General features: G+C 39.4%; 1 protein-coding gene across 4 annotated transcripts in view; it reads left to right on the top strand.

The window, feature by feature from the left end:
* Positions 1–12123, top strand: part of opn7b (opsin 7, group member b) — a 60727-nt gene extending 48604 nt beyond the window's left edge. For all 4 annotated transcript variants that reach the window (XM_086030551.1, XM_086030569.1, XM_086030544.1 and 1 more), the window contains 2 exons: positions 3104–3438; positions 6265–12123. In XM_086030551.1, the coding sequence (XP_085886677.1) occupies positions 3104–3438; positions 6265–6762 (833 nt within the window). In that variant the 3' untranslated portion in view covers positions 6763–12123. The remainder of the gene's footprint in view (positions 1–3103; positions 3439–6264) is intronic.
* Positions 12124–26445: the final 14322 nt, after the last annotated feature.

Genomic DNA, 26445 nt, shown 5'->3' with positions numbered 1-26445 from the left:
TGAGGATAAGCGGATTGGATAATCGATGGATGACATAAAAGGAATGAAGAATGATAAAGTGACACCATGTACTTTTTTTGTTTCTTGAAAAGAGATGGCTTTTGGAGATACAAGATTTTTGCCCGATGCCAGCAATGTGCAACAAGAGGGAATAAAACTTTGCGCCTCCTGTATATCAAGTTCCAGTGTGAAAGGTGCTATGCTGTATTTTATTGTATTAGTGGCGGGGTTACAAATCATTTTAACTAGTATAACATCTCTGTGCTCAATTAAACAGGCCCATATTTCACACTGAGTAAGTCACTTTCAAAGTAAATTGAGACGAGAGCGTCATTATTTCATTAGTTATACTTTTGTGGCATTTTTGTTAGGTGGGCGCAGACAAATTTGTCTCATGTAAAAACGGGACCATGGCTCAATAAAGGTTGGGAGACAATGCTATGAATGCGTAATTGTGTGTTAGCATAAGGACTTTCATTGAGAAAACATATTGGTACATTCTTGCTTAAAACGTGTGCACGCTTGAGGATTTTCTTTTTGTTTGTTGAAATCAGCTCTCTGTGTAAAACAAGCTCAGGTTGAAATATTAATGTGCTGCCGCTGAGATGATTTAATCAGTGAAAGGATGCTTCACATCAGATAAAAGTTATGTATTAGGACAAGCAAACACAAACACCCACACGCACACAGCCCGACACACACTCCATAATACGACAGCGCATTGTACGCCGCAGGGATTAACCAGCCGCCTCCACCCTCAGTTTGGAGCATAAGAGGGGCTGACATTCAGCTGAAGAAGCTTGGTGGTGGTGTTGCAGATAAGGCTCGCAGTGTTCCTCTCTGCAGTGATGCTGTAATCGCCAGAATCAATTACCAGTGCTCATTGGCTATGGGTAAGGGCTTCTCTGGTATTTCTCATGGATCATTTCACACCCGTGACTGTCACCACACTGATGTAATAATGAATAAAAGTGTAACAAAACTATATAATAGGGCTCAGTTTGAAGACCAAATGTCAAGTAATTTCAGAAAATTCCAAATGAAATTGAAGTAATTAAATTATGCAAAAAAAGTGTACACATAGTTGAAGAGGGTGCAGGTTACAAGTGTACAAAAGTTGCAGATTTGGGGCAGTGTGTGTGACGTAACGTCATCGATTTATGGAGCTGCGTCAGCGAGCATGGCGGCAAGGGTTCTTTTTTTTGGGCAATTTTGCAGTTTAGAATTATATTAAAACATTAGTAAAGTAATAGTAAAGTAAAACTCAGGCTCGGTCTTCCAGTTGATGGGAGCTATGGCTCCATTGTTTGGATTATTTGCGGCTCTTGCATATATGGTGCAAGTACGGCAGCTACACAAGGACAAAATACTTAGGTAAACACGATTTTAAAACATCGATTGAAATTACACGTATACAAATGATAAGCTTTGGAGTAATTCGATATTTACACTTGAAGAGACATTTTTTTCAACACAGGTACAGGAATTCTACCGAATGTCGTCAGTTTCCCGCTATTTTGGTCAAATCCGCAATGAATTGTGGGTAATATGCTTTGGCTGAGGGGCTATGGATGTGGGCTCAGCCAAAGTGCAGAACAAGGGCGCGACGCCGGTGGGGCGACAGAGCACTTCGCAGAATTGGGACACCCTACACATGCGGGAACACGCAAGTGAGGGGCACAAGGGTGCAATTGTGGGTATTGGGATTTGGTTTACTAACCACTCGGTCACCATGGTGCCTGGTTTAGGCATGCATTTAAGTGAATTAAGGTTTTTAAAGTCCCTGCAAAGTGGAAATAAAAATGTCTTGTACATTTGACACACCACAGAGAATTGTTGTACACAGGTCTGCAAAATTTGATTCAATAAAAAATGCCAACTATATAAAACGAGGCTTCAAAATCCTGAAATGTTAAGCCCTTGTATCAGCTTTCAGATGTTCTGGGCATGTCCACTGACTCAATTTGCTGAAACCACGCCATGCAGTTTGTCAGCTGTCAATCAAATGTGTCCATATGGCTAGCATTTTCCGTATACCTACACATACCGTACACGTGTAAGCCGCAAGAATACCATCATTGCGGGGCTTTCCACACCCTAACGAGATGCACTAGCAAACAGATAGCTCGCAAGCTAACAGGCTTCCAGAGTTCTTCACGGCTGGCAAACAGGCAGCAGGCTCTTTTGCTGTGTCACCTCCTGGCTTGGTGTTGGGTCAGTGTGTGGGTCCACACAACAGAGACACTTCAGGGAAACTCAACTGTTTATCAAACATGACTTATTCAGCCCGTGGCTCACACTACATGACAGACATTGGAGCACATATTTTCTGCTAGTGACATACCCGCAGTGCTTTGCGTTCCACCATATTACAGTAGTCCGAATAACACAAAGTACCAAAGGACAATGAATTGTTCTGCAAATTGCGGCATCCAGGGGAGATGCATTTTTGAGATGTAGGCATAGCTACAGGGCCGGGTCCAGGCAGGGGCAAGAGGGGGCCTAGCACCCTCACATAAATGTTGTGCCCGCACAAACTAAATGGGCAAAAAAATCTGATCTGGGTTGCATTTGCCTGCGGTGTGAACCTAGCCTAAGTAGCTCACAATTGCGCATTTATGCAAACAAAGGCGTTCAATTCGTATAAAGTGAGAGAGGGGTGACTCATGCGTGTCATAGAGTGTTGTTTTAGCTGTTGGATCCATTAAAGTGTTACATCATCTAATAAAAGAAAAGTTTCTTTGCATTTTTCAGTTCTTGTCTATTTATTCCCTTTATCTTCTTTTATAAAAATATTAGGTTGAACTGTACTTGATCCAGTATGTTTTGAATGAGCTTTGCCTTTATTTATCTTCCTCTGTCAATCATCCTTCCGACCGTAACGCTTGATATACTAATAAGAAGTAATTATTTGCGCTTTGCTGAGCTTTAAATGACGAGTTTGTTATGATGTCCTCCCCACATCCTGTCATACATGTCCCCATAAGCACACGCTGTTCCCCATGTGTGTGAGAACACAGCTGACAAGACTGGGTACTGTGCTATGTTCGTCTGACCGTGAGACTTGTTTTTTTCAATCAGACTCTGTTTTGCTTTTCCTCAGGCAACAAGTTCTCCTACTGCCATGCCTGCTTTCTGGTCGCCGGGGTCTGGTGCTACGCGGCCGTGTTTGCTGTGGGGCCACTGTTGGGCTGGGGAGAGTACGGGCCCGAGCCGTACGGTACGGCATGCTGCATCAACTGGCACGCGCCCAGCGAGAACTCTTCGGCTATGAGCTACATCATCTGCCTCTTCTTCTTCTGCTACATTGTTCCCTGCACTGTCATCTTTCTGTCCTATCTGTTCATCTTGTTGACCGTCCGCGGCTCCCGCCAGGCAGTGCAGCAGCACATGTCCCCTCAGAACAAGATCACCAATGCACATGCACTTATTATTAAGGTACGTTTCCAACATTCATTACACAATGTGCTCTCACACTGCACATGCAGTACTCATAAAAAGTCTGGGATTCTGGTCTTTGAAATTATTGGATGACATCCGACCCCCTAACACGCCACCCCCACCCAAGTAAAATGCACTATAACCAGGGGTGCACATACAAATTTGGGCATGGTTTTCAAATGAGCACCAGAGATTGTTGTTAGGGGCTCATTTCTTTCCATATCCACCGACTTCAAGGATGAATTTAGAGACTTATGTTATATCTGGGCAAGGTTTATGATTGATATGTGTAGACATTACGTCATTTTAATGTAACTGAATAAACGTTTTTGTTTTTGTTTTTATTTCCTAATTACAACAACATGTATCAAGGCTACACAATGGCAGCATATTAAAGCAATATAATTTACTGTTTAATAAAAAGACATTAACTTCATACTTAACACAATTGAGGTGTATGGCCTGTTCGAAAATTCAGAATTGCCCACCTCTGATTTGCAGTATGGGACCCTGTGGTTGGCTAATTTACTTTGCACAATTCTCTTGGGGTGCCGTCCGGTGTCCACTCTTTTTTTTGCCCCACGGACACCTTTTGCCATTTGGACATATTTTGACTGCGACATGGAGATAACCGTCTCGCCGGTGGCCCTCCTGCAATCCATTCGGCCACCATCTCTCCACAAATGTAGCCGTTAACGGGGAGCCAGCCGAGTGAAGCGGCCACAACGGTTGTTCATAGTCTACTATGTAATGCGCCGTGAGGTTAACATCAAAATAAAATGAAAGGTGTAATTTTGTACATGGATATCAATGCCATACATAGCTTTTATTTTGACTGACTTGACTTCAAATTGAGGCTTGCCTGACCTATTAGTGTGCAAAAGCGTGACGACAGACTTGAACTGGATTGCAATATTCAATTCCCAGTGCTCATGCATACCGGTTATGTGCACCACCGACTATAACCCTTTCAGGTGACTTAATTTGAACTGTAAATCTTCGAATGCACATATACTATATTTATATTCCAGCCAGTAAACTGCTGGCTGAATCCTCCTATGTCAATTTCATATTGCTTGCTCTCTTTGATGATGCAATGTTAATGGTTGAACAAACATTTGTTTTGTGGGTTCTCCTGAAATGACGATGACTTTGGACATGTGAGAATTCCGCCCGACACCAGCGAGAGGCTTTAGATGGATACATTTTTGCGGCTCAAACAAGTAGAGATGTTTATGCCTAAGAAAGATGTGTGGTATTTGACTGACAGTTGACAGTTGAGCGGGGCACTGAGTAGACACGCCCACATTGGCTATGTTTACATGGACAAAATTATTCGGATTAAATGCCTGATCGGAATAAAAATGCTTCATGTACACACCCCATTCGGAATATTCTGATCCGATCAAGCCCATTCTGATCAAGATTGTATCTCGAAGGAGAATTCATGTCGATTGTTAATCCGATTGGCGCGCATGAAAACACTTTTTCTGACATTTCGGAACAAGCCGCCTTTACCGCGCATGTCTGTGATGTCAGTAAACACATTTCTGTTATTCCCGGAAGCTAGTAGAAGCAGAGCAGAGAGAAAGACATGGCAGGCGCAAGACTGAAATGGTACATTTGCAGCTCCATTAGGAAGTGTTAACTCTACGTAACAGCACAAAAATATGCAAAATAATGCAATTGTTTAAAGGTCAGGTTGCAAACATTGAAAACTTTTCTGTAGCCCTCTAGAACCCCCTTTACAATGCATAACTGTCATGAAAATGTGATTAGGTCGTTGGTAGACAGCAGTTTAATCACTAAATACAATTCAGAATGCGTCGTCTGCCGTTTGAATCTTGCGCCCCCTCATCTTCGGCTTTTTCTGGAGATGTGACATCACAGTAGCCGGAGGATTCACTGACTACTAATTATGAACGGTCTAATAACGCCCCCTTCTGTCAGCTGGTGTGTTTCAAAATCCTCTCATTCCAAAACATCGCTCGCCATTGAATGTGCTGTGTTTGTAGCGCATGGAAATTGTACAGTCTATGGTGTAGCGAGCGGTTTAGCTATATCTACGTCACTCCCAGTGGCTAGAGCCACGATTCCTCGAGCTTCCATGAGGTTCGGAAACACTCGGAATGAGTAAGTAACAGCTATTTTATAATTGATCTGTGGTTGACAACTTGCAGGAAGTGACTTGTATGTATTATAAAACCTATTACCAATGAGAATATGAATTTTAACAGACTCTGAAAAATGTTTGCACCCTGACCTTTAAAGTAGAAATAGACAGAGCGATATTTTGTTGACACGGAAGTCGCTACGGCTTCTTCTTCTTCTACCATTTCCGGTAAATTTGGTCAATCTGCGCATGTCAAATTTTTTTCGATCGAAATTGTGATGCATGAACGTGCAAGTCCTAATCAAATCAATATTTTTAGTGTCCATGAAAACAGTGCAATTTGAATCGGAACTCTGATCGGATTAAAGACATTTTGTCCATGTAAACATAGCCAGTGTTCGAGAGCTGAAATGGTTATGGTTATTTTAGATACTTTGTGATTGGTTTAATAATTCAAATTTGGCTGGGTTGTTAATTACACTCTTGTCTGCGGTGTGTACATTTTACAAGACACATTTAGGTTCACTTTAGAGGAACCCTTTACTGTAGGACATGTGCATTCAAGTTTAGAGACAGCCAAATTAAGTTTACCTGTAAACGTTTTAGGTTCATCCAGAGATTTCATTTGAAAGTCAAAATCCCTAACATTTTGTGAGTAGTTTATGTAAATTTCTGTTAACTTGCATGTTTTTTTTTTGCTTTGGTTTTAGCTGTCTGTGGCAGTTTGCATTGGCTTCCTGACAGCATGGAGTCCATATGCGATTGTGTCCATGTGGGCAGCGTTTGGTAACCCCTCAAGCGTACCACCTATGGCTTTCGCAGTGGCCGCTATCTTTGCCAAGTCCTCCACACTTTACAACCCTATTGTCTACCTGGTTTTCAAGCCCAACTTCCGCAAGTCTCTTTGTCGGGACGTAGCCCTGTGCCGAAGGTCACTCTGCGGCTCTTTGTGTCAGCACAACTCCACTCAGAAGGGAACATGCCGGCAACCTCATCACAAAGAAGAGTGTAACTCTACGCAGTTTTCCAACGGGCTACTGGAGAACCACGGCACATGCAGACACTGTCCTTGCCCTGAGATTACGACTCCAAGGGAAAACAGTATCGACTATGGCCCTCAGCAGACTGCCGCGATGCTCCAGGGGTCGCAACATAGCGAAGTGGCTGTCAGCCAACTATCCAATGAGCAGCAGAGTGACTTCCTCTAGGCTGAACTCGCACATTGGAAGCAACTGCGAAGGAAGAGTGGGAAGAAAAGACACTGGAAGAGAGACACTTCCCACAGGCGCGCACAGTTGGCAACAAACATTCGTTGATGAGAAAAACAGGTCAGGGCTTTAAAGGCCAAAGTTTAAGAACTTATCTAACGCCTCAAATATGTGATACAGTACTGCCAAACACAGCTCCAGTCATGCAACAACCAACATGCAAGTGGATCAAAGTTAAATCAGGTAATGTAAACATGCAACGATCTGATCAGATTCCAGATCAACTTTAGGAGGACTTGTGAAATGGTTTAGAGCGAAGAGCTCTCCATGAAACTACCTTTAATGTAATTAGAATAATGTATTTGGTGCTGTGTTTGGTTTATATATTTATTGATGCATGCCTCAAATGTATGTAAAAAGGAGGATTTTCCTTTGTGCTGCATTGGTTTCGAGATGTCAGCCAAAGTCATTTGAGGGAAGCAACCGAGCACCCGTCAGCACCTGTCAGTCAGCCGTCGCCAGGAAAACACTGTGACACAACATCCGTTCTATTCTCTATGTACTCAATCGGAAAACCTCAGGACAAAAGATAGCAACAATCAGATTCCTTAGTCAAACCTTAGTCATCTATTTAAATAAGCTACAAATCTTGAATTGTAATAAAGATTAATTGCACTGTGACAAAAAGTAGTGAAATAGCAACATTCTGACAGACTTAGGGATTTGCTTTTCTTGGAAAAATCACAATTTTGAATGAAAAGGAAAATAATACAAACTTAATAACAGTCTTAGTAATATTCATTCAATAGCAATGCAATGTAGCAATGTATCCACTGTAATTTAATTTTTTTTAAATGGGCTTTCGGTTATTTAAATATTATGTTATGCTTTGAAAGTGTTAAAGTGTTCATAAAAGAGAGAGCTGGCTCTTATTAGCTATGCCCAACAAGTATTCAGAGGGAGTCATGCCAACATATTTTGGCCTCAAACAAATCAGGTAGCTATCCCATCCAAAAACAGCAACTCTGCAGCTGTGCGAAGTTTTTAAGATGAGTTTGTGTATGTGGTGGGTGTTCTGGGTGAGGTGGGCAGTTTGTATCTTTGTTTGGTTTTTGCAAAGATGTTGTTTTTCATACCTTTGGTGATGTTTTGTTTTTAATTTTTAAAAAAAAAATGTATTCATTATTCTTAGACTTGTTAAAATGGAGATAATTAACCAGACAATCAAACATAATGGACAAAAACAACAAATGAGAAGGTGCCAGTGCATCGCCAGTATTACTTTTCATGAAATGCCTCAGTAAGAACCAAAACAAATGAAGAAATGTACAGACCTGTCAAGACTAAGAATTTAAAAAAATGTATCCTGCAAACTATTAAAAAGTAAAATTATTTGCTGGCTGTCTATCTTTGCTGCCAGATCTAAAATTAACCTTGTTGCACTAAAATGGTTATAATCTAAACAGAATTATTTTAAGACTAAGAGACCAGCTGACTTTGACAGACACAATACAGTACCTTGCAAAAGTTTTTATCCCACTTGGCTATCTCCTGATTTTGTTACATTCCAACCTCTAATTGAAATTATCTATATTTGTATATTAGGGGTGGGACTTGAATACATTAATTACGATTAAATCAAGCAGATCATTTGTCAGTGCATCCATTCCCAGTTACACCCATTACACTGAGCTCGTCTAATAGAGAGGAGTAAGGGTTCAAAATAGAGGAATCACTATCACTGTGTTGCTATGACTGACAAGGAATATTTCATTAAAAAAAACTACCTGATGAAAGTCTTGTTAAAAGCGTGGTTTTGTGCCAATAGTCCAAAAAGGCGCTTGCATCCCACCTAAGCTCTCCCATAGATATGAATAGGTAGATACAAATAAACATGCCTTTTTTCAGCAGTGTGCCTATGCACAGCCTTCGGTGGGGGCAAAGTCTCAGCACATTTCATGCAGGTGGACATCACGAAAATCAAAATAACTCCTATCCTGCTGAGGGGCGAACGAGTGCGAAGGTAACAAAATGCGCGCTAACGTCACGGTTCGTTGAAGATCGCAAACGTTCGCCAAACTTTCTCCAGACATTCGCCAACAGTTTTAATGTTTTTTCTTGTCGACAAGGACAGCAGAGGCGAATGTATGGGAAATGTGTGTACGTGAGTATACAGGGAGTCCTCATTTTACGAACGCGTTCCGTTCCTACACTGGCGATGTAAAACGCGTGCTAGGCTGTAATCAGCGCAGGTTATGTCACGCGATTTCGTCCCAAATCGTGTTTAACCTTCAACTATGTTTTAACTGACTAAAACCAAGATTGGATTATGTGATCTAATCCAATTTCAGAATCCATTTTCAAGATTTGATCCAATCCATTATCCTAAATTCCGATCAAACTACCTTTGAACAACTAGGTTCTGGGATCATCAAAGATTGTATGGATTTATTCATTCATTCATTTACATCTTTGACTCCTTTGATGAGTTCCTTGGTCTTCATGGCTATGTTCGGTTAGTGGTGCCTATTACTTAGATGTTGCAGCCTCTGGGGCCAAAATAAAAGTTGTGTATGTACATTCAAAGATTGTGTAACATTTTTATTATTATTATTATTATTTATTATATGACTTTTAAAGGTAATTGGTTGCATCAGAGCTTATTCGGGGGGCTTCATAACAAAGGGAGTGAACACATATGCCCATGCCAATAATGTTTGTTTTCATTTATTTTCAAAAAAACATTTTCACATATATGTATTTTTAATTTCACTTCCGGGCTATGCAGAGCCATCGAATGAAATTCAGATTAAAAGACGTTTACATTTGAGGTTGTCAATGGGTATAAAAAAAAGCCAAGTGGGTGTATACTTTTGCAAGGCTGTACTAGAAGTGTTCTTAAATATATATTACATATACTAGAGAGATTTCCTTTTTATGAATGCATACAGGTGACTTGCAGTAACTCATCTTAAGAGTGGAACAGCTGCTAAGTGATTATCATAAGAAACACGAGAATTACAACTCCGAACATAGCAGCTCAAAAAGATGTGTAATGGAGGAGAACACTTGCAAGACCACTTCCCACGCCAACACAAATCCCATCTTGTTTTCAGGGCAGATTGCACTTTTGTGATGTTTCCGCTGGGTTTGGACGTGAACTTGAGAAGCACTTGACATTTTCTCTCTCTCAGCTCGTAATTGAATCGTTTGTTTTATTGACTGCTCTCTCTGAACTAACTGTTCAGGAAGAGAGGCTGAACATAACTGCTTTTATCAGATGTCTACAAACTATGGCTTTTCAAATAGGCCAACTGTACTTTCCTGCTTGGGTGTCACACCAGTTCACATTTATGGTAGAGTACTTTTTAATCTAAATACAGTATATGATATATTTTTTGTATTTTTCCTTTGACATAACAATAGCACAAAATATGTTTTTTAATCTAAACTGGCTGCCCTCCATTGCATTTGCTTGTTATACACGTCTTGTTTATTTGGTCATGTATATATTCTACAAAGCAAATTAGTTCAACAGAGTGGAAAGAGATGGGGTTGAATCAAATGAAACCAATCAGGGGAACGAATCTGAAATCATTCAGATCTATTGTACGGTGAGATCAAGGTATGTCGTTGACTGTGACCTGTACATGTGAACGATTTCACACTTGCAAATATAAAAACGTACGTGCTATTTGATATGCATTGAAGCTGATGCTAACCAGAATGTCGGATAAAAAAAAAAGGGTCCCTATTTGTTCTACTGCGAGCCTGCAGTAGAACGTGTAGTATGCTTTCATATGGAAATTAACACGTTTATCAGTACAAAATTGACAGTTTGAGGAATACTTTATGGAAAGCTAGGTTTGAAATGAAAAGACTATAGTAGACTGACTAATGTTCGTTTTCTTTTGTTCATTTTGTCTGCACAACCCTAATCAGTTAATAACAGCTATTTTATAAATTTTCCAATAGGCATAGATGGGCTAAGATGGTCTAGAAAGTTGAGTATAGAAAAATGACAAATGTTCATGTCTTCTCGCCCTGACTTCACATGAGAAATGAAACCCCTTCTCTCGCCAACCAACCACCGCACAGTAGTTTGCAGTTTTTCCTACGTTGGCTATTCAAACACTCAATAAGCACAGGAACAAATTGATGTGGGCGTGTCCAGAGGTGCATGAGGTTGTGGGAAAACTAGAACACTTGTTGTTTTCACAACATACATATCAGGACTTGGGTTGTATGCATATAAAAACCACAAAACAGGATTTTAATATACAGAATCAAGTATTCTTATATTATGATTCCCTTAATTAACTAGTCAGAATGTGAAGAGAATTACACTACGGGAGGATTTGTCTACAATGTGATTGCAGCGTGTGTTATTTCATTGTTGTTTCTTTTTTACTTCTGACGCTTGACAAAGAATGTATCCGTGTAAAACAAGCGTTTTCTCATGTCAATATTGTGCTGAAATGTTCATGATGCAAAAAGCATGAGCCAGTTATCATGTGGCCCAGCATCAAGTTGTCGCACAAACAAGCAGGGTACAGTATTATCAAAAATGTTCTGTGATATATTACATAATACCATCCAAATCATTTCTGGCAAAAAAAAAGAAAGAAAAAGAAAGAACGGTCTGGAGCACTTCATCCAATTTGAGATGTAAAATTAAAATGTGCTCCGATTTTCAATGCAATGACTCAACTTTATGCTAAGTATTGTGATGTGAGTATGCCAAAAATGTAGTAAACGTACTGCACTGTACATGTACTGCATATGTAAATTCAAATACAGTACACAGGCGTTTGGAAAATTGCTGTCCTTAATTTTCCAAGGCACAAACAAGGCAGAATGTGATGAATGTGGTGCATTGTAAAACATGTATATGTTTGTATATGGAAAAAAACTATATGAAAATATTTATCATATTAAGATTATTGTATTTATTGTTGTGAATAAGTGAAAATTTAGTTGCATTGTGGGAAAAATACTTTTAATTCATGCATTTAAAAAACAACATTGTCAAATGGATGTAGTGTTGTGCTCATAGGTTTACATACCCTGGCAGAATTTGTCAGATGGTTGTACCATTCTTGAACAAAAACATGAGTGATCAAGAGGACACATTTTATTATTAATGGGATTTCAAATGAAACTATGTGGCATTTTAAAATAGCACAATCATGATACAAAATATAGCAAAAAAGCAAATAATTAAATAGTCCACATTCATTCATTCATTATAATATTTGTCATATTTTCTATAGAAAGAATGCCAATATTTGACCAAGTCTGCCAGGAAATGTAAACTTTGGAGCACAACATTATCCAAAGCCAAGACAATTTCTCCTTTGTCTAGGGTGCAACTGAATGATAAATAAATTTCATAAAGAATACCTTGAATTTCATGACTTGGTTTTCAAGAAAAGTGATGGTATGTTCTATTGTAGTCTTTAAGTCAGCCACAGTTTTTTGGACATAATGGAAAGAACACCACATCTTTGCCTGGAGAAGATGCAACAATGCGGACTCTGCAGCATAATCAGGAGGCTGCCCACCACTCACTGAAGATGCCTTTAAACATGGGAGGGTTGTCTCTGAGGATAGGATGATTCAGAATGCTTCAAACAAACGTTTTTTGATCATTTCAAATTGTGTACGCCGTATAACAATTTTTGTACGGGAAAAAAAAAAAATTATAAACTCGTTTTTTGTTAGACCGATCTCGTCTTGCTCATTTCGGCTGTAATCCGGAGCGTCCATTAGCAATTCCGACTGCAAACTTTGGCCGACTTTCACGAGCAAAGCTTCCCCCTAAATACCCCTCCTGTTGACCGATAAACACTTTGTAAGATTATATATAGAAATATCCGTTCCATTTCCCCCACCTCTCCCACTGAGCCATAAATAGGTTAAAAATAGATATTGTGTATATACAGAAATGTACGGGCAAATTACAACTTTTGTAAGATTCAGCACAGCCCGGGGTTGACAAGTATGGGGACACCTTAACAACCACAACAATCATTTCCTGTTTTGCGGTGTGTGTAGCATTATTTTGTTATTTCGTATAAATTTCTCTCCAGACACTTATGATATTGTCTGTTCAAAGTTGGACACGTTCCACTTTAGCACGGTTCCAGCGAGAGCTCTGTGCAGTGTACTCGGTCAGCCAAGCACGTACAGTAATTCCCATCTTTCATGATAATATTTAGCTTAGCAATTAAGATGACATCTCCGTCTTTCCCTCTGTTAATTAAACCTCGTAATCCTTTCGTGATACATGTAAGAAAGGTGTCTTGTTTGCCGCCATGCAGACTATGATTACTGACATAGGAGTGAAATCGCAACGTGTTTATGAGCAGTATTAGGCAGCCGAAGCTCATTGAGAGCTAGCTGCTGCGGCCTGAGTAGCAATGATCTCGCCTTGACCTGCAGACCACCCCGTACGACCATCTCCGCGATTCAATTGTAGGAAAAATTTTAAATTCTGTTTTTCTCAGTTATGCGTTTCTTTGTGTTTTGTGGAGGCACAAAATGCAATTTTAAACAGATATGTAAAACCCTTTATTTCGAGCCTTGTGTAGTTGGAAGTAGTACCCAGCATGCCGTTTTTTTCATAAAAAATTGTTAATAGTTATGTTTTTTTTTGTAGTTTGTTAATTCGTTCACAAAGAACTACAATTCATTATTTAGATTCACCCACCTAGAAATGGCAACAAGTTGAAACGGATCACTTCCCACCCAAAACAAACAAAAAAACAAGTATGGACTAGTTCATTTTTGTAACGATGAACTTAGTTTAAAAAAAAGTTTAATCATAAACTATGAACTGAACAACTTAAAAACTGTGAGCTGAACTTTGACCTAGTTCCCATAGAAAAGGAGCTTTCCCAACGCTGATCAGGTGATCATATGCTTATTATTGCAGTGCTTGTAGTCCACAGCGGTGTACAGTGTTCCTCAAAGCTGCGTGCATGCACAATCGCACACTGTTCTCACCCCTTCTGCTCACAGCAAACGTACCGGTATACCGATTCAAACTTGAGCTGCATTGGTCTTTTGCATTTTCACATTCGCCTCATACAAAAAAGAAACGTTGATTTGGCAACTGTACAGTAGTTGACGGAGCGGGAAAGAAAAATGACTAAAAAAGACAATAATTAAAGAAAATAATTAAAGTGTGGGAGCATTTCAGACTGAAATGGGCACCGATGCCTTGTAATCATTGTCACACTGTTAATTATATGACTACCATCAATACAATACGATACAATTTTATTTATACAGCACATTTCAGAACAGCTAGAGCTGTAACAGAGCACTTTACATACAAACAACAAAATAGCCATAATACAACAAAATGGAATCAATAAAACACTATATACAATAGACAGGAAAACAGCCTCAGGTCTGCGGACCAGGCGCTGCTCGAGGTGCCGAGGACCAAGCGGACCCTCAGAGGGGATGGAGCCTTTTCTGTCGCTGGTCCTTCCCTCTGGAATGACCTCCCATTGGTTGTTAGGCAAGCCCCCTCTCTGTCCATTTTTAAAACCCGGTTGAAGACACATTTCTTTTCTCTGGCTTTGGATCAGACCTGAAATTTTCGGCTCTTTTCTGGTGTCAATTGTATACAGTGTTTTGTGTTCATTTATTGGCTTTATTTATATTTTTATCTATATTTCATATTATTTATATCCATATTTATTAATACGTGTATCACAGCCTTTTATTGTTCTTTTATTTATTGTATTGTTTGTAAAGTGCTTTGTTACAGCTCTAGCTGTTATGAAATGTGCTATATATATGAAATTGTATTGTATTGTATTGTAAAAATCTACACTTTCCTAATCAACTGTGCCTGATTTACCCAAATAGACCCAAATAGTATGTTTGCTACGACAGCGTTGTTGCCAGTGGGTGTAAAAGTGGTGGAAACTGCCAGATTTAAAAGTAGGTTTTACATTTAAGGTAGCTCTGCAGGCAGTTGTCACCATGGAAAATTTGAGAGAGCATCGCAAGCATAAAATTAGGTTTGAAGTGATGGAATTGGAAGTGTTAGTACAAGACGTAAACCTAAATATTACTGAGTTACAGAAAATAAATCCGTCCCGTGTGTGTGCCCAGTGGATGTACAGGTATGTGGCCATCCTGTGTAACATTGCATTTAAAACTTTTCATAAATTGCGATGGTTAATCTTTAAGAGACGATTTGCTGAGGTCAACTGTAAGAGAAGGAAAACGCTTTTGACCCGTTTGTCAGTCTGTGTGTATCCCACATCAGCATGGACTGTCTGTCTGTGATTTTTTTTTGCTTGTTACAATTGCTGTTGATCTTTTTCCTCTGGCTCCAGGTACAACTAGCCGCTGGCTGTCCATCACACCTTGTCTCAATCACATTTCTTAATCATATACAAAACCCACAAAACTGCTCTGGGAGGGCAAGCACCACTTATCAGTGTGCTGAAATGACCCAGATACATGGAAAAGCAGACTTAAAAGGAGTTTTGTCAGGAATGACATGGTATAACTACTTTTTGTAACTAGCTCCAAGTCAGCCCTTAGATCATATGTGTCACACTGTCACCACCCAATTACATTCGGCTCGCAGAACCGTTTGATTAAATGGCCTGCACAGGTTGTAAACACTTACAATGTAAAAGCATGACACTGCAAGAGACCATAGTGCCCTTCAAGGGGAAGTCAGCAGCTATGAACAGAAATGTGTCTTACAATTAAAACGTATCTAGACATAAAATAAGACAACAGTCACATTAGCATTTTAGCACATGTTCCAACACTGGAACACGTAAATGACTGACAGCCAAACGTCAGCCATGTTGAAGAGCGCGACGTCAAACGTATATTAAATATACTGTATATATATCATCAATGTTATTTGCACTGTTTTGCAACACAGACTACTGAGTTTTGAAATCTACACAATAACAGGTCTTAAAATTATAATTTTGAATCAATTTAGCTTTGCCAAGGGACAAAGATTTCTTGCTAAATAGATTTCATTACTTTAAAGGAAAACAAGCAGACACGTTTACATGAAAATGCAAAATTTGAATGACACGAAGCAGAGAGAAGAATGAATATGATACTTTCTGACCCATTTTAACAGGAAATATTTACATTATCACATTTAAAAAACACAAATACCCCTTTATGATTTTTACACCCACCATTACTGTTAGGACCAAAAGATTCAATTAATACCATGATATCAATTTGAGGACATATTCCAGATCTCTCAGTCCCTGTTAAGTCTCTTTTGGGTTAAAAACATTTTTAAATACCGGTACACAATTACACATGAATTCCCTTACACATATACTTGACGGCAAGTAGTAGATTAGGTCTTGACTTATATGAACCATTTTTAAAAACTTGAAAAATGACTGCCTCACTCACAAAACCTCCTTGTGTCCTTGTATTATTAGAGTACTAGCTGTCATGTTTGGAAATGTTACTGTACATTGTGAATTGCACTGAAGCTTTATTTCAAGAAAATCGCAAATCAAATCGAAATTGCAATATCAGTCAGAAAAATCGCAATACAATTTTTTCCTAAAATCGTTCAGTCCCAGGCCTGGATATGCGTCTGAGGGGGGTTGTATGCTGGGCTGAGCAGCAGGGTGATGTGGTCTGACTGGCCGAGGTAGGGGAGGGGCATGGCTCCGCACCTGTGCTTAATGTTCGAGTACTCGTGATAAAGAGTGTTTCCTCTTCTTGTTGGGCACTTAAAGAGGAAAACTCAAACTTTGTGAACATTGTATTTGCATTTATAAGAAAATAGCAATATGAAATAACACAACCACAACAGTTACAACTTTGGAAGTTTTCTCAGCTCAGAGAACTTGGCACATATGGGGGTTCAGTCTGTTAGGACTTTGCTTTAAATATTTGGCTGCTTTGGCTCCAAAAACCATATAAATTTGGATTTTTTCTGGTTGGCTGTTGAGATGCCAATGTCCTTTCAAGCAGTACTGAGGTAAGCAAGTCACGTCCCTGTGTAAAGCCGCCTCACTATGACTTAATTCTTCACATATATTAATTTCTTTCACGAATATAGCATGTTATGGAAGATGTACATGTTTTCATTTCATTATAATGGTGGAGTTTGCAGTGATATTAAAAATAAAAAAAAAACACTTTGTATCATGTGTTCAAATTGTATGACCTGACAGTAGAATATTATTAAAATAAAATGTTTTTGCGGGGGGGAAATCATCCCTCTTTGGTCCCATTTTATGCCTCCAGAGCTAGACTGGCCATCTAGCATAGAGGGCAGATGCTTGGTGAGCCGATGTCTTTCGGGGCTGATGCGGTGCAATTTAGTTAATATTTTCCTCCATTTTTCCTCAAGAGACCGACCCACAATTTAAAGGGAGCAACCCCATAATACATTTGTAATATAGACAGCAAACTGAACAATCAACATCAGTGACAGAGCTATGTGGTAGCCAGCGGTGTTCAGGAGTCGTGAATACAAATTTTATAAGAATCTGTCTTCAGAATAGAACATTTGATTCTCATAGTCAATTTTCACACCATAACAAGCAAACAACGTTGAGAAGTTATAGTTCATCATACCATCCAGGGTCACATTTATCTTCTCATAGGCCCTGGGGCTAAGCATTAAATATAGTATAGTATAGCAGTATGGTAATATTTCTGATAGGCCCGCCCCTGGCTCACACTAGAATTATGGCCATGGCGCTGCACAGAATTGCCTGCAGGTTGGTCAACTCATGCCAAAAAGGTAAAAAAGTGATGGAGAGAAAAATCTTTTTTTTTTTTTTTTTTAAATCTGGTAGACCCTTGACTCATGTAGGCCCTTGGAGTCCAGCCCAGGCAAGCCGAATGGTGAAGGCGGGCCTGATATCACCATCCATATCCATAGTTGTACGCGCATACGTGCCAAAATGCCAGGGACAATATTTTTATGTGCCAGTCCAGCCCTGTATGCCTCTGATTTAATTGTTGATTATTCTTTCTTAACTTATCAAGTCAAGAATAAAACTAGCCAATCAGAGATAGTATGGACAGAATGCATGACTGGGGGGTGCATCAATCAAGCGTGTGGCAGCTCACAGAGGCTCATGGGGACACACAGAGGCTCTGGCAAAGGCCAGTTATAAAAGTTAATTAGAAAGAAATGGAAAGCTCTCTACTTCATGTCAAGTGATATGATGTTTTGATACATCTTTTCTCATGAATTGATATGACACCGGGCATCACGCAAGATCTTATCGCTACTTGAGAGTAGCGTATCAAAACAACATGGTGGAAGCATTGAAATCAGCGCCAACAAGCTTGAAGGCAGAGTTCTAAAAGTTTTTTGTTTCTAAAAAACACAAATTGTAAATCGAACCGGGCCCTTGTGAATCAAATCAAATCGATTTTGGAAATCCGAATCGATCCCCAGCCCTAATCATAAATAAGTCGTGCTAGCAATGTACCTGCCTTACAGTGGCATCATGCACACACATTATTGGACTGGTGGCTATTCTACAGGCAAAGATGCGAAGGCGGGGAACAATTGATGTGTGGCTACATGCAAAACATGCTAGCAGCTTCAGTACTACATACTCCAGCTTCAATGCCAATGTGTTTCAATTACAATGTGATTGTCTGCGAAATTGAGTAGTATGATAATATAATAATTTTGATATTGCATTAGCTCTCTTCACTAAATTAGGGGTGAGGACTGATTAAATGATAGTATCAGAAAGCTCTGTCAGTGCCTGGTAGGTGTTGAATCTTTAAAGTGAAGATGTCACGTGAGGATTGGGATTTGGACCCATATCCAGACATGACACAGAAGTAGGGTAAAAAGTCTTTGCCAGCGAAAATACAAAGTAACAACAAAGAGCTGGACTGGAAGAAGTTTGCATTCTCACTCAAAGGTTTGATGTACTGACGTGATGTGTCACTCAGTAAATCAAGCTTATGAACTGTCAGACATCAGGCCTATATGACATGAAGTACAAAGCATAAAAGGACTATAGCAACTGTGTAGCAACTGATGCATCACGTAACAACCAATCCTAACCGGCTACTGGCACCTTTGTCCCTGAAGTGGATCTGGCCCATTCCAGACCAAGTTCTCTTCGTCTTCAATTATCCAATCGTATGGCCAATGCTATGAGATCTTCTAGGTTAGCGGACTCATCGTGCACAGCCAACTCGTCGGCGGAACTCAATATGTGGCGGAAAATACTGCGCAGCGCCCAGTCATCAAATCCGCTTTCTGTTTGCTGATCAAAAATCAGAGCACACTGATGGATAAAGTGACTGCAACTTCCAGGTTCCCTGTCATAGCGCAACGGGTGAGGCAGAATGGGTTCCCGTGGAATACCCGGGGGTGGAGGTACCCCGACGGTGGTCGGACGAGGATCAGAGGGAGACCTCCTCTGGGTGCACATGATTACTATTATTGCCTGCCTATACTCCATACTGTAGACAACTACTATTATTGAGTAACGCGTTACTGACATAAGTGTATATGACAGACAGTAGTGACATTCACGTATAATTGGTGCAAATACCTGTTGTGCAGTTGTACAGTACAGTATTAGGCAAGATCACGGCAGTTACATTATTAGGGGCTGGACACATTTTATGCTCTCTTCTGAATGTGAGTCATCTGCCCGCTACTGGGGTTTTTGTAGTTTATTCTTAGTGAATGACATTTATAAGGGTAAGTAACTACATAGAAAAATTGACCTTTGATAAATCCCCCAAGATATCAAGTAGTTCATGGTGTGCTAGCAGACGGCCTGTTCCATCTCCATATTAATAAATATTCCCATATGACCGTTTAATGTAAATGTTCTCCTCATTAATTGGGGAGAATTTAAATTCAGCTGCCCGTCTGTATACAGCTCACAGCTAGGATTTGTGCAATAAGCACGCCCTAAAAGTGAGTGTGCTTCCTTCAGACTTATGCCACTTGGATAACTGGACAGAGAAAAGCATAATTTGACCTAGAAAAATGATTTAATTAAAATCCATGTCAAAAGAATGTAAAGTTAAGTCAGCGTCAGGCTTCTTGCAAGCCAACTAGGATTTGGCATGGCACACTTGTTAAAACCTCTGCATCAGGTTGCACTTAACATTCTGTCAGTCAAGCAACTATATAGAAAAATAGTGAATTCATGGAATATTTGTCCTCCGCCTTGCCTAATTTGGGGATTTGCAAAATCATTTGGAAAATCCGCAAACACAGAGATTTTACAAGCGATGCACCACATACATAATTTTCTATGAAGTATTGGCAGTTAGGAACTGCCACTCTCCTGTGTGTGTTCTTCTCTCAGCAAAGTATTTTGGCTAACATCTAATAATTACTTGTCAGCCTTGGTTTCTCAGACTCCGTTCAGCAAAGTTACACATTTGTTTTTGTCAATCATGAGTTTATAACATTAGTAAATTAGATTAGTTTATTATGATCATCATCCAAAATTGGAGCAATCCAGTCTTTGTGATCTACATCTGGCTAGGGGGGTAGCCATACAATTTTCTGTGGGGTGGCCAGGGTGACACAACACCTCAGTGAGGGGTGGCCGTGCGTGCATCCGTCACCCTTTATCATATCATCCACAGTCAGGGTTTCATGAAATAAAATTAACATCTACTCAGAAGAATCCCCATCACTCTCATAATCAAGCAGGAGTATCTTAATTCTTTACAATTATGCATGCTGCTTTTTCCTCAGGTTTGTTCCTGCTTGTATTATGAGTTTGTGTGGAAGAGTGTGCGTTTTGTTTCATGAAACCATGACTGTGGTTTGTATGATAAACAATTACTTCTCGGCCATGTTACTTCAACGCTTGCATACTTTGAAAGTAATGATTTTGACTGATGTTGACTATAAGGATTAAATGTCCTTACTTAAAACTGATTATTTTAGAGTTTGCATTTAGATCACTACATTTATTCTTTTAAATATGCAGTTAATATAAAATAATAATAATAATGAATTATGGCAGAGTATCAGGTAACTTTTTTTTTTTCCACTAACAGAATAATCTCATTATTTTTTTCCATAGTTGAAACACTGTTGTCTTTTATTATACGTTAAATGTGATGCGTTACAATTAATTTATTAGTTTACGACTATTGCGTAGTCGTAACGCATTCTGGCTCCACAAAAAGGGTTCATATCATCTCTCTTAAAGGGATACTTTACTAATTTGTCAATTTTCAGAGTTTCAGGGTAAAGGGTTAACATTTTTCTTATAATGAATTTGATAACTTCCTTTATTCATTTATTATAGCTAAAAAAACACACTTTTCCACTTGCTTTCGACTGAAATTACATGTTAACACGTGATGTCATTTTCAGTCGAGTATCAAAATGTGTTTTTAAAGGTGTTAATTGTCTGTGAAAAACAAGTTATCAAATTCATTATAGACCAAATATATGAAGTATCCCTTTAATAGGGCTCGTTTTCATGCGAGGAGCAAAATTTCGACCCGGAAGCAGACAGGACACAGAAGTGGAAAAACAGAGTCTTTATATGCAAAAATACAGTGCTGCAAGGTTTGTGCCGCCGGAGAAGGGTTGGAGGGCAGCCGCAGGCCTTGCGCCACTGGAGCATGGTCCAAGGGTGGCCGCAGGGCTTGCGCGGCCGGATCGGGGTCGGAGCAAATGTAGCATATTAAATAAACTTCCACAACCTGCGGCAAAAGGATTTCAAACGTTTAGCTGGCAAAAGTACAATTAACCTGTGTATCCATCTGTTGCCATTCGTACAACAGAATAATAGCGTTGCATTCAACTGAAGAGGCCCACATTCCACACTGAGTAAATACAAATTACTAAGTAACTTGAGACCCTGTCATCATTAGTTCAGTATATTGCTGGCGCTGGGCCAAAACTTTGTACCTCCAAAATAGTCACTTTTCGGGAGACCCCAAAAACAGCCAGTTTGTTCTACCATTAGCATTGACTCGTGAAAGAGAGCAAGCCATTTTCACCACTTTAGATTGGTCAGTAATGTGTAAAAATAACACCCACGCATGTGGACTAACCAATAATACAGATTTTTGAAAAAATATGAAATTCACCAAAATGTGATGGCTTTGGCCTGACGCCAGCGATATATACTTTTTGTGACATTTTTGTTAAGTGGTGTGCCATGAGATTGGCACTTACTTTTGGTCGGCAGACTCTCAAGTGATGAGCAGGTGGAAGGAACTTTGACTTGTTTGTAGACAAAGAAAATAAAAATAAAAAGGAGGCAGCTGGAAGCAAGAAAACAAAAGCTTGGTAGGGTTTTCGTGGCTCGGACGCCGTGCGGTCTTGGAGCTTCGTCAGAACCACCCTGTGTGGTTCTCCTGGCCTTCTGGCAAGGAGCAGAGCCGGCTTATTGCTTCTGCAGAGCCGGCTTGTTACAGCAGGTTATGCCATGTGCGTGGTGATCGGATGGTTGAGAACCCAATATTCAAGCTAGTTATAAATCCGCCGCCGGTGGTTTCTGGCGGAAATTAGCACTGGTGGGAGCACAACAACAACAAAAAGTCACAAAAGCAAAAATTAAGTCTTTCAGCAGCGAGTGTGGTCAGAGAAAACATGGAAAGTAGTGCTGAGATTTTTTTGGAGAGTGATTTTTGAGAGCGAGTAAGAGAACAAAAAGGGAGCCTGTTCATCTACTCAAAACAGGCAGATGTGCGAAGTATACATCCCTCAGCTCGAATTTCAGATGAGACTCAATTCATTAACTTGAAGTTAGATTTGAGCCAAGTGTCTTTTTAAAACCTTTGTGTATTTCACAATTTCTAACGTGCTTTAATTTTAATGCCTCAACTGGAAACATGATTTTGAACCCATCGGAAGTTTATGCAACAACGATATAAGTTTTGACAATATACCTACACTGTCATGTCATAACATGACCAGGAAAATTAGCAAATTCAGTTATCAGGATAAGCACACATCAGGATAAGCACAGTAAACAATATGCAAGTATACATGCAGTATATTTTGCATTTCAAGGAAATGTTTTACAGCTACAACTGCATAGAAAGCTTGTAGCTGCAGTTCCCATGTCCATCACTGGTTGGTTACGTGAATGACCCACATATACAATATCTTTTACACTTACACTTGACTCTGGTTGATTGACTGGATGTGTGTATATATATATATATATATATATATATATATATATATATATATATATATATATATATATATATATAATTGGCCAAAATAGCCCATGATTAAAATTGGTTGTAATCATGGGTCCTCTTCCAGTCCTCTTCCAGTACACACAAGTTTACAATCTACTGTATATCTACTTTCAGACAGATAAATGTGCCCACCAAATTGCATGTCACTCTGTAAATGAATCTTGAAATTAACCAATTTATAGAGCTTTATTGTCAAGCCTTGTTATTAACATGTCAGTGGGAATATGCCTGCTTGTCTGTTAGACCCATGGAACAAATGTGTTTTACTGTACTCTGGTGAGAAACAATGCTGTGCACTTGCCATTTTAAATTTTGCCACAATTTTATTTTTTTCTTTTAAAATACAACCCTTTAGGTTGGCCATGTTTGGCAAGTTCATTGTAGCAGAACCTGCCAATGTTTGGAACTTCTCTGTTGAAAATAGATTTTCTTTCATTCTGTTATCTGTAGTGGTTTTATTGTTTCCTTTATTTTTTTTGTCATTGTCTTTTACTTTGTAAAGCTTCTTTGAGTGTCCAAAAAAAGCGCTATATAAATCAAAGCACAATATTAAAACCAGTCTCTATACTGTAGATACACTTAACGATTCCATTTACGGGTAGCTGTTTTTTTTTGCCGATTTCAATTGAGCCACATTCCAACACATTATCAAATGCTGTTGTCATGTTGGGTATCACTTGAAATTTTGATTCCCCCCACACTTCCATAGCCACTCCCCCACCACTTTTGTTTTTTTTCTGCTCATATACCTCATCTTATAACACTATAGCTTAAAGTGCTTCCATCATTCTATATTCAACCAAGTATCAGATATGAAGTTACACCGAATTAATGATTGAGAAAAATATAATGGATTCTCCTTGATATGACAGAAATTTCTGTTTAGGATTCTGCTACTAAAATGGATAATTTCATATTCCAAATACTGCATGTTATGATGTTTTGTATACTGAAATGTTTTCAGTTCCAGGCCTTCTTGTTCATCATCCTGCCAAGAATACTGTTATCGCCTGTGTTAGGTCAAAGTTCATATTTACCTCTTTTTTACATCCTGACTCTTTTTACATCCTGTTAACTTCTCGTCGTGGGTGACATTGAAAGAGGCGAAGCAACATACTCAGCAACATGTTTATTTATCTGTTTTTATGCTTTATGACTCAGCTGCAAGTCCAACCGGAGAGACCGCCGCAAGGTTTAGCTTTGTCAACCCTCCCCCTTTCTGTCTTTTTCCTTGTCCACCTACTTGCCCCCCGCCAATATCCCCATTCTCTCAGTCACTCTGCCCCAACCGCTGTCACAGCTCATCTCACTCACTGCCACCAGATGTGTCTGATTCGCAGTCTGCTTGTGTGCTTCAATCAGCCCTTTAAGCTGCCCAATTTGATTGATCTTCATCTCTACGTTTGTCCTCATTTCCCAAACTTATTTCTCAAAACGTCATTCCCTCTGTTGCATCACTACATTCTTCATCATTTCTCATTGCCGCATTGTATCATCAAGTCAGTCAAAACCCAACACTGGCTCACAGATCACCACGTCTCTTGTACACACATGTACTGGTCTTCTAATGCCCCGACACTTTCAGTTCTGATGTCAAGGAGAATGCCAACATGTAACATGTGTGTTACAGCAGCGCTTACATAATCCTCCCGTTATATAACCACCTACAAAAAATTACTTTTGTTGTCTTTGTATTGGTTATCACAATCAGTGCAGTATAGTCATGGAACCAACCCATGGCATGATGTGGAATGAACATGTTCATATTATGTCACTGTAATTTGCCAAGCTCATGTTCCTGCTGTTGTGACTTCATGCAACAGCAGCCTGAACAAAGCGCAACAATGATTTCATTATGTATGATGTGTTCAAGCAAAAGGATGAAGGCAACAAGGCTTACTTGCGGCATAAATCACTCAGTCTTTGTCTTGACACTATCAGTGTACACACCACTTGTGGCCTCATGTATTTTCTCAGTAATTGTGTCCTCTCAAAGATAACATGTACTCTGGTGTGCGTGCGTGCGCGTGTACGTATTTGCATTCCTGCGTAGCAGTTAGTTTCTGGTTGCAAAACAAAAGGCCTGATTTACTAAGGGTTTGTGCATGCAAAAACGGGGGCAAACTTGATTGCTCATGCAAACAGATGTGGAAGCTGACCCCCATCCAAGGTTACGTCTGCCAAATGTGCAAAAACACGCTGAATGTGATTAATCAGACCTGAGACGAATTGCAATGGCTGATTTTGCATCTTTAAATACCACATCTAAAAGGCAGACGCAAATAGCACCGCTGTGCGCAACCATGGAAGTGCAAGCTAAATGAGAGGTTACAATGAGAAGGATCTTTTCTGCTTGTGTAAACATTTTTGAAATGCCAGAAACCAAAAATATCACGACATAGGCCTATGGTCTATTTTGTCATGTTATGGTTTGAGTTTGTGTGTTTCCAGTTGTGTTTCCAGTTTGTGTATCGGTCCATTTTTTTTTACCCCTAATAGTGTTCTTTTTAACCCAACTGTTTTTAGAGTGTACGATTTATTTTGTTATTTAAGTGTCCTGATCGTCATTATAAGTAATAGCCATTCTAACAAATGCAGCACTGCGATTTTGGACCTTCTCAATTATCTAAGCTTGAACTGGAGCCAGTGGCCTATGATAAAATTCCTTTAAAGTCTCCATTTTCTTATGTCTGCCTCATTTCAACGCGATGAGACAATTGTCTGGTGCTGGCTTCACACTTAGTATAATTGAATTCATCTCAATGTGTTTTTATGGTCTAGATGTGTTTAATCGATGGATTGAACCAGTTTGGTTATGATCGTTACTCCTGAGTTGCACTCAAAGCTACTCAGCAAACACAAATTCTTCATGCAGATTTCTGAACAAAAGCATTGAATAGCCTACTGCTGGATGGAAATGCAAAGGCACATTCTGGAAGGTTGTTGATTAAAACCCTAATTAGGATGAATATTACTGCGGTAAATGCTTCTGCTTCATTTATAAAGGTGCCTCTTGAAAACACAGTTTAAATTGCATTTAAAAAAGAAGCAAACTAAAGCACAAAGCATGACTGCAATGCAAGCAATTTCCGGTCACCATCAGCAGGAGTCAAAATTTGAAGAAAAATAAAAAATAATTTTGGTATAATTCAGATTGTTACCATACCATTATGAACAATTTGTGTCACTACTTTATACAATAATTTAACTTTGACTGGTGCTCTGACTAAGGAAGCAGCGACGTGCTAATAAACTACAGGCAGAGCCAACAATGCAGACATTCAATCAAGCATCTTTAAATTCATTTCAAGTGACCACTGAAAGTCAACAGTGAATAAGAGAAATTTACAAGGGTGACTGACGGTAACTGCAGGAAATTTCACCATTTAATCATAAAGCTGAAAATGACATCACATCTGCTCACAATGACCAATCACGGCTGACCTGTTTACTGAATCTGAGCCGTGA

Source organism: Filicampus tigris, chromosome 1 (assembly GCF_054856515.1).
Source record: "Filicampus tigris isolate MCC_2025a chromosome 1, RoL_Ftig_1.0, whole genome shotgun sequence".
Taxonomy (NCBI): Eukaryota; Metazoa; Chordata; class Actinopteri; order Syngnathiformes; family Syngnathidae; genus Filicampus; species Filicampus tigris.
This window is presented reverse-complemented; position numbering and strand designations above follow the sequence as displayed.